General features: G+C 39.4%; 2 protein-coding genes across 3 annotated transcripts in view; both read right to left on the bottom strand.

Moving 5' to 3' along the window:
* The window catches only part of LOC132024720 (FRAS1-related extracellular matrix protein 1-like), a 101,271-nt gene extending 97,034 nt beyond the window's left edge, over window positions 1-4,237 (bottom strand). For both annotated transcript variants that reach the window (XM_059411611.1, XM_059411613.1), the window contains exons 1-3: window positions 4,060-4,237; window positions 3,271-3,361; window positions 1,820-1,987 (exon numbers count right to left, since the gene is read on the bottom strand). In XM_059411611.1, the coding sequence (XP_059267594.1) occupies window positions 1,820-1,987; window positions 3,271-3,336 (234 nt within the window). In that variant the 5' untranslated portion in view covers window positions 3,337-3,361; window positions 4,060-4,237. The remainder of the gene's footprint in view (window positions 1-1,819; window positions 1,988-3,270; window positions 3,362-4,059) is intronic.
* The window catches only part of LOC132024140 (FRAS1-related extracellular matrix protein 1-like), an 82,620-nt gene continuing 74,207 nt past the window's right edge, over window positions 4,002-12,414 (bottom strand). Inside the window, exons 9-11 of the mRNA XM_059410137.1 lie at window positions 10,529-10,873; window positions 9,677-9,819; window positions 4,002-4,253 (exon numbers count right to left, since the gene is read on the bottom strand). Of these exons, the coding sequence (XP_059266120.1) occupies window positions 4,002-4,253; window positions 9,677-9,819; window positions 10,529-10,873 (740 nt within the window). The remainder of the gene's footprint in view (window positions 4,254-9,676; window positions 9,820-10,528; window positions 10,874-12,414) is intronic.

Genomic DNA, 12,414 nt, shown 5'->3' with positions numbered 1-12,414 from the left:
ATATACTCCGCTGTACTCTATGGCTTTCAAAATATATATGTATTTTAGGGCAACTTTCAAAAAATAAAAGCATAAGGCTAATTTCCCCCAACTCATTCACCACTAACTTTTCAGTCTCTGCCCAAACCTAGTGTTTAGGTTTTGGGCCTTCCCATTAGCATGATATTAAAATCACCTAGTGGTTATCACTCAACTCAGCTATCTGTGGGTATTTTATGCCAGGAAAACACTCTTGCGACTGGTTTCACTTAAGCTACTCATTTGATTTTATTTCTAATGGTCTCAGTTTTCTAAGGCATGATTTCTTTTGTCCCATGCACTATAGGAAAAAGAAGGTGCTATGCCACGTTAGCCCCGAGTCCTCAGAGCTACTCAGTCTACCTTCAAACAAGGGAGGTTAACTATTCACTTGAATGTTTCTAGTTTTCTCCACAGATCATTCTTCTCTAGCAAGAGGTTTGGATTGCTTTGCTTAAAACACTATTTATCTCTGTGACTGTTTTAGAAGATGCTTTGACTTCTTAAGATGTTGGCCTAGTTCAGGGCGTGTATCTCATACGTGGAAAAAGATGGTATGAATAAAATCTAATAAAATAAACAGACATTCTAAACTATTTCTTCCACGGGGAATGTGATCTGGTCCCTGACAGGGAAGGAATCAAAGAATATAGTTTGGATTCTTTGGTCTTTTTCGTGAGCTCTTTGGCACATCTTCTGCCAAAAATGGCAAGTTCAGAGGCCTGAGGGGGCAGGCCAGCAATGTAAATGAGTGTGCTGAGCGTGGTGGGGCCTCTGGAGACTGGAGAGCAAGCCCAGGCAACTGCTGCTCAGGATAAGTAAGTGAGTTTACTCTTCCTCGAGGTCCCAAATTTTCAAGAGAAGTCAGAAAGCCAGACTTGATATGAAATGTGTGAATGTTGACAACTCACTAATTAAAAGTCTTGTTTGGCTCTGTCAGAATAGCTCTGTGGGTTGGGAAAGCCACTTGTTCCCTCAGAGTGAGACATCTGCCATCCAACTTTGGGCAGATGTAGAAATGTAGAGGAGGAAGCAGGAAAGGGAGCCTCAGGGCTCCTGACTGTCCTCCAAGCAGGTGCCTGGAAGGTGATCTCTTTCCTTAGGGGTGAGAGAAGTATGGGTTCTCATCCCTCTGGGTCCTGATGAATAGGTAATCCTACCTTGTCTTTCTACTTATGAGGGTAAAATGAGCCCAGGAATAGCCACACGAGTTAAGTCTGACCTCCTGATGGGGTTTGGATCAAACTTTCACTTTGAAGTCTAGCCTCACATATAAGATGTAGACAAGGTAGCATTGCCTTTGCAGTTCAGTTTTAATAAGAGGCCCAGCTTCTTGACCGCTTATGTCAACACTAGGGCTGGGATGGGAGAGGATAGAAGAACCCATCTTCACTCATTTGAAAAATTAAAAACCTTATTTAGATTAGCAAGCTTAGAGTTGGCCTGCAATGAGATCAAATAAGTCCTTCCGGTTGCTAAGAGACCCATAACTTAATCCCCTTCCCCTGATCAGCATGTGAGACTTAGCAGAAAGGAAAGAAAATGAAAGAGGTTATGATAAAGCTTTGAAAATATTGCCAAATTCAGCAACTGGAAAATCTCACCTTTCAGACAGAAAGTCCCATGGGAGGTGAAAGACTCCCCTCCCCAAGCTTTTTTTCCTACACTGTAGCTGAAAAATTAAAAAATTCTGGAAAATAGCCTGAAGGAAAGTTAGCATTTTTAGTAAGTCTTCAAGTCTTCCCTTTCTTTCCTGAGATCTTCCAGCCTTGTCATCTTTAATATCAAACATCATACATACCTCAGGAACTTGATTGTCCACTGGAAGAACTGTGATGTTAAAGCAGATCCCATGCAAAGTGCCGCCATGTTGGTTACTGATGGAAAAGGCAAACTGCACATGTCCCGGATGGAGGCCTATATCTTGCATGGGTGGCATGTAGGCCACTTTCATGTGGTTCACAGCATGCTGCAAAGCAAATTGAGATGGACATGTGGGTGCCCATCTGCAAGGATCAGAGATTTTCAGAGAACTCGGTCCCCGAGAACCATTATGTTGACATCGAACACTAGAAATGCCACTTTGAAGAGTCCAAAATCTCTATTTTATAAATCACTTTTTCTAAAACCAGGAGGAAAAAGAACAAAGAAAGTAAATATGCCAAGTGCTTGAAGTCAGCACAACTCTATTAAAGACAGGAGATGTGAATTTTGACCCAGCTTCACCATAAATTAGCTATGTGATATTGGTCAAGTTAACTAAACTTTCAAGGCCTCTGTTTCTTTATCACTATAATAAATGAAATAATAAAGTAATAGTACTGAGCACATGGGGTTTATATACTCATTTGCAACATCTAGCTACTGTGAGATTAGGCAGAATTGGCCCTACAGACAGGGGTAGCTGCTGCCTAAGTATTCATCATTATCACTGTGACTCTAGGGGAGTTTCAGGGTAGAGTCCACAGGAAGGGGGAGAAGGTTGATGAAGATTTGGGAAGGCAGTAGGTATTATACTTTGAATATGTGTCCCCCCAAAAAGATATGTTGAAGTTCTAACTTCTAGTACCTCAGAATATGACCTTATTTGGGGATTGGGTTGTTGCAGCTGTAATTAGTTAAGGTGTGGTCACAGGGAAGGGTAGTGCCCTTCATGGACTGTAACTTGTGTCCTCCTAAGAAGAGAGAGACACATAGAGAGAAGACACACAGGATGACAGAGACAGAATAGAGTGATGATCCACAAGCCAAAGAGCATCAGAGAGTCCAAAGAAGAGCAAGGAAGGCTTCTACAGGGTTTCAGAGAATCACAACCCTGCCAACATCTTGATTTCAGACTTCCAACCTTCAGAACTTCGAGACAGTGAGTCTCTGTTATTTTATGCCACCCAGTTGTGGTACCTACAGCAGCCATAAGAAACTAATATGGTAGGATCCTCAGTTGAATGCGTTGGAATAAAACCATAAGCACCAAGTCTGTAAATCAGAGCCCTGCTACTGGTAAAACAATACAAAAGGCTGTGTTGAATTATAGCAAGATTTTGAAATCATATCCAGCTCAATGAAGCATTGTCAAATAGATAGCACATCCTAGTTAAAAGTGTTCAAGCAGACAGAATGTAGACATCAAGCATTTGATGCTTTTGACAGATGTCAAAGGCCAACATTCTTGAGTCCAATACTAGGAGTGTCATCCTTTCTCTCAGAAGACACCTCCATCATGTTTGTCAACATTTTAGCATAGCATCATACCTGAGTGAATGACCCCAGTCCCAGGGCTGCAGGATTTTTGGTCAGCTTTGGGATGCTATCCACCATGAATAATTTCCCAGCATCCAGATGTCTAAAGAGAAATACAGGAGAACACATCAGTTAATTTTCCAGGCAAGAAACAACTAGTCAAAGAGCCTGCAACCAACTTTTCTGAAGCTACAAATGTTCATTGTAAGAAGAAATCAAATGTTCCATCTTTATATTCTCTCCTGCTGTTGTGGGGGTTCTAGCCTTCAGTCCAGAGTTATCAATGCCATTCTTATGACTGCAGAAACTATGTACAGAATTTTCTGCTTTGCAAAGGAGATCATTCTTCTCATTCTAAAAAATGTTTCCTTGCTATCGTGTATATGGCACAAGCCTCAGGTATACTCATGTCACTTTTCTGATTGGGGTCATACAATATGACCATTTTGTGGCCTGCAATGTCTGAAAATAGTGTTATAAAGATTCAATACCTTTTAATAAAAAGTCAAAAATAACATTCTCTTTAGAAAAAAAGAAATGTTGTATGAAAAACAGATTAAAGACTCTTTGAAGCTTACCTAAGCTGAAGACACTACCAGTAGCAGATCACTTACCAATTAATACAGCTTTTGAAGGAAGGTATGAGATAAGTTTGATATTACAATATATGTGGACTTGAGTACAAGTTCATGTCTGACCAAGAGAACAACTGAACCACAGTACTGTATAGGGACACTTGTGACTCAGTCCTTGGACACAACCCTCAACAAATAGCCCAGGTGATGACTTCTCAAGAGATACCTGTGGCCGAAAGAGAAAAACGGAGGTGTCGTTATCGTGTAAAGAAGCTCACTGTCATATTCTGTATCTATAAAATGTAGTTGTTTCTTAGTTATGTAGGCCACCTCAGTTTCCTTGACAACCAAATGCCGAGAAACTCCAGGAGCCTCTTTTGGAAGCTGATCATCCACTGGAGTGATATGGATGGTCACCACCTGGAAAGAAATTATCTGTGCCATTAATTTGAAATACACCAAAGAAAATGTCCCCACAGTCCCCCAGTCATGGTGAAGATGCTATTCAAAGCTCCCATTTGTAATATACTTCCACTGAAATGATTCAGGAGCTATTAAGAACTTGGGCCAAAAATGGAACATTCATGCCCATTTAATGTTATATTTTAAAAATAAAATTATCACAAATATAGTTAATGCCATCATGAAAGCTACAGAACAGGCATATGATACACAAAATATGTTCCTGATTTTATTTCGATTTCTCCCTTCCACCAACAATCTATGCTTTCTTTTGCTACCACCCTCTACTCAGTCATTGATCCTAGAAACCTTGTTATGACTTTGGTTCCTCCTTCTCCTGTGACATGTAACACATCTCCGGGTCCCAGAGTTTTTGCTTACCAAATTTCCTATGCCATGACCACACCCCGCCCCCACCCCAACTGTCATTCCCACTCTTACTGCTCTAGCTCCCACTCTCATTCTTTCTTCCCTACATTATTGCAATAGCTTCCTGTGAACCCTAACTCCAGTACCTAATCTCGACTTTACATATTTCTAGTGCTCTCTTTAAAAAAAAAAAAGCAGGCCAACTCAATTATTCATCTCCCCAAAAAACTAAACAACCACTCAGATTAAATTATTCAAGCTCCTCAGCATAGCACCCAAGACCTCCACAGTTTAGACACACTCTATATTTCAACTTTATCTTGTGCCACCTTTCAACATTAACCCAGGACTCCAGATGAGCACAAGATGCCCAGTTGTAGTTCTCAAGAAGGCCTCTATGCTCTGGATCATGCTGTTCCTTCAGTCTACAATGCTTTTCTCCTGCTTTCTCCAGCAACCTCAGGCTTTCTTACCCTTGAGGACTTTTTTTTAAAACTTTGCCCAGTTTCTTGGAACTCCTGGATGGCTCAGTCAGTTAAGTGTTCAACTCTTGACTCTGGCTCAGGTCATGGTATCAGGGTCATGAGACTGAGCCCCGCATTAGATTGCCCTCTCAGTAAGGAGTCTGCTTGAGATTCTTTCCCTCTCTCTCTCTCTCCCTCTGCCCTTACCCCACCCCCCACACATGCTCTCTCTCTCTCTAAAAGAAATAAATCAATCTGTTAAACAAACAAACTTTGTCCAATTTTTCAGTTGGAATTGTTTCTGAATTTGGCTTATCCCTCAACAAATATTTTACTGCCTTATAGTATTAGTAGTCCACATGTCAGTCTCTCCTAGACTGAAAGGTCCACAAGGGGAGAACCATAGCATACTGAAAACCCTGTGAAATTTGTCAGTGGACAGACAGTTAAAATGCAGAATATACCACTCAGTAGCTATTAATCTTGAACAAGTCATTCAACTTCTTGGGGTATCAGTTTTATTGGTTAGTTAAGTGTAACAACAATAATCTCATAGAGTTGCTATGAGGATCAAATATCACCATGTAGATGAGTATCTGGCACATAGTAGGTGCTCAATAAATATTGTGTTCATTTTGGCTGCTCTGCAATTAGCATGGTATTTTGTAGGTAGATGATACTTCATTGGTGTTTGCTAACCCAGTCAGTATGTCCTATCTGTGATTTTAAAAACTTAAAATCGTACTCTCAGGATTTGGGATCATGTAAGAGGGCAAGGCAGTTTTGCCACACAACTTTTATAATCACATTTATTTTTTTTCCCCAATAATCCATGACTGTTTGCGAGAAAGCAATTACGAACTCTCTCCCGAAACGGGACATCTGTTTGGCATCATGGATCTTTGCACAGCTTGATGCACGAGGTATTCTTACCCTGATTCTAGTTTTAATATTGTTACCAAAGCACAGATCAGCAATGCCAGTTTTGTCTACAATAATGGTGTTCACAATATCTAATTTGAAAATGAAGAAAATTCCTTTTAAAATTGATGCACAGAGCAAAAACTATGGCATAGTTAAGCTTTTCTGTGATAAAGCCTGGGACACCGGCTCGGTCAGCTACAAGCTATGCTCCCTGGGGCAGACAATTTTACCCCTCTGGGGCTCAATTTTTCTCTCTAGTAGCACAGTGAGTATCTAGTAGTAGGTGCTCAATTAATTAATCCCCTGATCCATCCTTCATTGCTTTTACAAAAGCATACAACATATTTACTACTCCGTTACGAAGCATTTCAATAATTAAAAACTAAAGCCAGTTATCAAAATAAAAGAACACAATGACAGTCATTTCTCCAGTCTCCTGGAGTCTGTGTCACAATTTTTTTTCCAATTACAGTTTTTTGCTAATCTACAAAGTTCAGAAATTCTCTATGGGGCCTCCCAGCCATAGTGTGCATCAGCAAGGCTCCACTTAATTGAAAAACTGGATTTAATATGGAAACAATAGTTATTGTGCCTTCAAAGAGACCATTTTCCATGCTAATTTATTCTCCAATGTGTTCTTTGTATAAAAAGAATGTACAAGCATGCTTTTTTATATCCCTGTAGTAATTCTTGGTGGGCACATTTTTCAACATGCTTTATGATCACTTAAGTTGATGAATCTTTACATATTTATGTATGTTTAAACAATTATTGTATGTGTGTCTGTGGGTAGGAAAAATCCTATTTTAAAAAAACTCCATAGAGAAATAAAGAATCCTCATTGTACTGAAATTTGGTTGTAAAAAAGACATTGAACAGCCCTTCCCAGACAGTGAGAAAGTAGTGCCCAATCATGGGCTCTTGCTGCTGGCTCTCCCTGCATCCCTGCAGTCTACTTACAGCCACAGGCACCTGCACACACACTTGAAGAGAATCTGAATATAAAGTGATAAACCAGTACACAAAATGACAAAGCCTGACCTTGACCCTCAGCATCAGGGTCCACATATGATACTCCGACAGCTACTATCTGACTTTCTTAGCCAGAAGCCATCAAGACTTGGTTCTTGATCCTTTCTCTGCCTCAGCTTTGATTTTGGTCTGATTCATTATCTTGCATCTTCTTTTGAGATTATCCGGTGCTATTTCTCAGCCCCAGAAACTAATACCCATGTTAGCTTTGCCAACCCCCACTTTCCATTCTGACTTCTGACAAATGTCCATGCCCTGGATGCCCATTCTCATCCAGTCACGTCCAGTTGCCTCCTGCCACAGGCCTTTGTGGCACCTGCTTCCTTTCTTCCTCCATCTCTTAGTCCTCTTCCTATTTCTCTCATCTATCCTTATTTTCCATTCTCCATTTTACTTCTTTTTTTCCTCAAGTTTTCACTTTAATCACCTAGTGCTCATCACGACAAGGGCATGCCTTAATCCCCCTCACCAATTACACCCTCCCCCCCATCCCATTTTACTTCTAATATCACTTTCTCCTAGGTTTAAGATCTCTTACAGCTTAAGACCTAAAAAGCCCTCTACTGAGAAGGATAAGAAAGGAAATACTTTTCAAAAACAAACTGAGCAGGTGAGGCTTAATTTGATGACAGTAATGACAACCAAGATAGAAAGAGAGAGGGGGTTTCTTGCTGATGTGTAGATATACTGTTGGTTGGTGTGTCAGTCAACCTCTCAGAGGAGCATTCAGTAGAGAAGGACTAGAGGAGAGAAGGGGCATCCCTGCTTATGTAAGTTCTTTCCTGCTTTATGCACATTGTGTCTCACCTGAGGAGATCCTTGCTTTCCATCCACCATAGGGAATAAACTTACAACTGGATCTGCAGAGTTTGGTCTGACCTATTTGCCAAGATTCAGAAATAATTCTGTTTCAATGAAGTTTTCCTACTCTAGGGAGATCTCACATCCCCATTTGATCGATAAATATGAGATAAATATAAATAATTCTATACCTATGTTGCATAAAATATGTAATAGCAAAAGAGGAAAAAGAAGTCCTGAGCTTTCAGTTAAAAAAAATACATAATCTGCTAAAAGTGATATGATATTCTAGTCAGAAGCAGGTCAGTTTGAATAGCTACAATAGAAGATTTAAAAATAAATCCTATTTGTTGTCGCCATTTTGCATCATCAAGTCAACCAAGGTCTCAAGCAAAAATGCAACCTAGAAATGGCATAGAATACACTGACCAAAAAAGGGAGTTGTTATTTGGAAAGGAATTGATTTGTTATTCAATATGCAGATGAATTAAGAATTTTCTCATTCATTCTCTATTCCCTCTTAACAGGGATCACCTTGTTCCTTCAGTTTCTGGGCTCTCTGACGTCATTCTTCCTAATCATCCCTTTTTGTTACCTTTGTCTTAGCAAACAGATGAATAGCTCAGTGCCCTATATAGTGGCTAATGTAAGTGACAGTGACATTATGAGAAGCCTTATATAGCCAATAGGGACATATGCTTTAAGAAATCATTCTAGAGGGGCACCTCGGTGGCTCTGTCTGATAAGCGCCTGGCTCTTGATTTCAGCTCAGGTCATGATCTCAGGGTCATGAGGCCAAGCTCTGCAGCTGGGCTCCATGCTCAGCAGGGAGTCTATTTCCTCCCCCTTCTCCCTCTGTTCCTACCTGCTCTAAAATAAATAAGTCTTTTTTTAAAAAATCATTCTAGAGCTGGTTCTAGATTTGCTTAGATTTCTACACATGCTACCTTCCAAGATCATAGGTATAAAATGCTTAGCAAGAAGAACTATGTATAGTAAGTGATCACTTATTTTCAGCTGTTTTTCCACTCCTACCACCAGCCATGCTCTCTTTATATGGAGACTACCTTTTAAGTTTATAGTTGTCCAGATCCTACACTAACTTCCTTTTATATAATTTATATATGAGAATGCCTCCTTAAACTTATTTCTGTAAGCTGTATACTTAAATGATATACTTGAGTGGTGGTGAAACACAGTTCTTCAAAAGCAACAATAAATAATAACTAATTTATCTACTGAGTGTTTACCATATGCCAGAAAGCTCAGTACCTTATATATAATTATCTCCCTTACCCTCACAATTGCCCTATAAGGAAGTTGTAGTATTTACCTATTTTACAGGTGAGGAAACTGAGGCACAGGTTGGGTCAAGGACAGGAGAGAAACATGGGCAATGTAACTTCAGAGACTATACTTCACCACTTACACATAAAATGCCAGTGTTTTCTTGAGTGTTATGAGGCCAGCATATTTGGTAGGTGTTCTGCAAGGGTCCCATGGTTAAATAATCTTGAAAACACAGCATAACATAACACGGAGTTTTTACAAGTAATTTGCAAATGCAGTATTTACAAATACAATACTATACAAACACAATAATTTACAAAACATATTAGGAAAGTAAAAGATAGAGAAGACATGCAAAGAAATTGACTTAACCTTGCTGAATCCATTGCTTCTCAAACTTAAAATCTTAAGACCTGCTTTTATATAGTTTCTAATGACACCTTCCCAGAACGGCTATCTGTGGATTAGAGTTGAGGACAGTATTCAGAGATAGCTTCTTACCTGCGGCACTGAGAGATTTGGAGGTTCGTGGCTGTCCCACAGGACAAATTCAAAAGAGTCTTCAAAGATCTCTCCACCAAAGTGACGATAGTAAATGATGCCATTAAATAGATCCCTCTGAAGGAAGCCAGGGACAGGATAGCCTATTGGGTCCACAAAACATCACATACTTTTGTAACAATCTCCCAGATGTTGGAGTATAAACTTTGGACTTACCTTCGAAGTACTTTCTGCCTCATATGGTGTATGCACCCAAGGAATTTTCATTAAATATTATATTTATATTATATAATGATATAAATATATTATATAATATCATATTAATATTTATTTATATTATTATAATATAATATTAAGTATTATATTATCAAGGCTTATAAATAATAAGCAGAAAAATTAAAGTTGCTACACCTATCTGAAAATATGTAGGAAAAATAGCATTACAAAAAATATTTTTTAGGAACACAGTCTTAACTAACACTAACTGCTTGATCACTATTATTTTGTTACTCCTGAGTACTTTAAGAAATAGTTATGGAATTATTCTGATAAAGCATAAACAAATGTTATTCAGGAAATTACTTTACCAATATTTAGAATAGGCCAAACACTTCTCTTCAAACTTATTTGTTCTATCATCTTGCTTGGCAGACATAATTTTTCACAGTGTAATAGTCAGCTTGAGGGCTGGAACTTTCCAGATGCATAAATTCGAATAGATCAATTTAACTTTTCTAGGTGTGAGGTTTCCCATCCATAAAATGAGAACGATCATCGTATCACACCTCATAAACTTGATGTTCACCCTTGTACAAATTCTGGCGCCAACAATCTTCACTGTTCAGAACTTACCTATCAGCCCTGGACCTGGTTTCTTCATGATTTCTCCAGCTTCAGGAGGTTTTGTGATATTAAAGAAGATGTAGTCATCACTGGAGTCCATGTCTGATGCTCTGAGCATGGAACCCTGGATCGGTATGGTTTGCCCCTCCTCCAGTTCAATCACAACATTGCTTATGAGGAATGGGGGACTGTCATCTTTAGGCAAAATGTTGATGGGAAACTTATGGCGGATGCTATGTTGGCCATCAAATATCCTGAAGATCACAAAGTCTTTGGTGGAATCACTGTCGTCATGATGATAGCGAACAACTCCAGCCTGAAGATCAGCCACAGTGAAGAGAAATCCTTTCCCACCTGATGGAGACAGCAGAGATGGAGCTGACTGAGTGAGGGATGCCAAGAGAACAGCTATGGTGAAAGCAGCCGTAGAGAAAAGGGCGTTAAGGAAAGAGGACCAACCAATTCATGCCTCACTTAAACAGTCTTGTTTAGTCAGCTCTGGACCTCCAAAAACCTGGTTTTGAATACTGGCTATAACACTAATGAGTTGTGTGGATTTGGGCAAGGTACTTAATTTGTTTGAGACTCATCTGTGAAACAGGGTTAATACTACCTACCTCATATTCCCTAGTAAGGATGAGAGAATTTAAAAAACAGTAAGCCTACAAAATATGTTGATTATTAAACTCATTGTTGTCATCCTACAGGGCAGCACCTCTTAGAGGGGCAGTCTTCAACCAGGAGCATTGCTACCAGCTAGGATGTCTTTAGAAATGCAAGTTCCATAGATAGGCCCCAGCAATCTGTTTCACTAAACTTCCAGGAGAGTCTAACACATGCTAAAGTTTGAGAATCACTGGCTTATTGCCCAAAAGCTAGAGCTCTGGTATCTAATGGCCTCAGTTCAAAGCCCAGTTCAGCCATTTTCTAGGTAGATGACCTTAAACAAGTCAACTTCTCTAAATCTCAGGTTCCCCATTTGTAAAGTGGGAATAATGATACTACTTCATTTCATAAAGCTGATATAAGTATATAGAATGCTTTGTATAGTATCTGGCACAAAGAAAATACTTAATAAATATTAGTACTATTTTCTACCTCCTCTGAGCCACATCATCATGGGCTATCACTCTACTCTTCATTTCTACAGTGCTAATAAACATTGCTTCACTCTGTATAGGTGATTACAATTCTAGATGACAAGTGCCCCAGTGGTCTCCCCACACTGTATGGTTGTTTTAAAACCCTGAGGAATAAGTGATTAAACATTTGTGTAATAGACACTGCAGGCTACTTGTCCAGTAGCCTCTTCCTGCTTCGTCACCAGTAGCAGAATCCTACTTTTATTTGGAATGGCAATATGAGCATTATAAAATACTCAGGTTCCCAGACACCACTGCATCTGGGAGGTAATATGTGCTTGGTAGATTTAAGTGGAACCTGTTGTATCAGATTTCTGTGAAAAGCTATTAAAGAGAGAAAATTAATTGACATAACTGTTTCATTGTCCCTCTCTTTCTTCCTTCCAGGAATGCAGACCCAAAGTCTAGAGGTGTATGCATTAGCTTGTGACCACTGACAGAGCAGAAAGAGCTCCTGGCCTCATGGATCTGGAATGCCTACCTCTGGGCAACTTATTACATGAGGAAAATAGATATTGAATTTTTAAATCACTGGAACTGGGTTTCCTTTACATGTAACTGAACATCCACCCTAATTAATATACCTAGGCTTAAACCAATCTCCTACTCTCCTGGGATTAGACAAGAGAATTTATCATTTCATTTTTGATTTCAGAAATCCTAATCACAAATGATAATAAATAAGAACCCCCTTTCTGCAGCCACTCTGGAAAACAGCATGGAGGTTCCTCAAAATGTTGAAAATAGAACTGC

The sequence above is a fragment of the Mustela nigripes genome, chromosome 9 (assembly GCF_022355385.1).
Source record: "Mustela nigripes isolate SB6536 chromosome 9, MUSNIG.SB6536, whole genome shotgun sequence".
Taxonomy (NCBI): domain Eukaryota; kingdom Metazoa; phylum Chordata; class Mammalia; order Carnivora; family Mustelidae; genus Mustela; species Mustela nigripes.
Note: the sequence above shows the minus strand (reverse complement) of the source record. Positions and strands in the feature narration are given on the sequence as shown.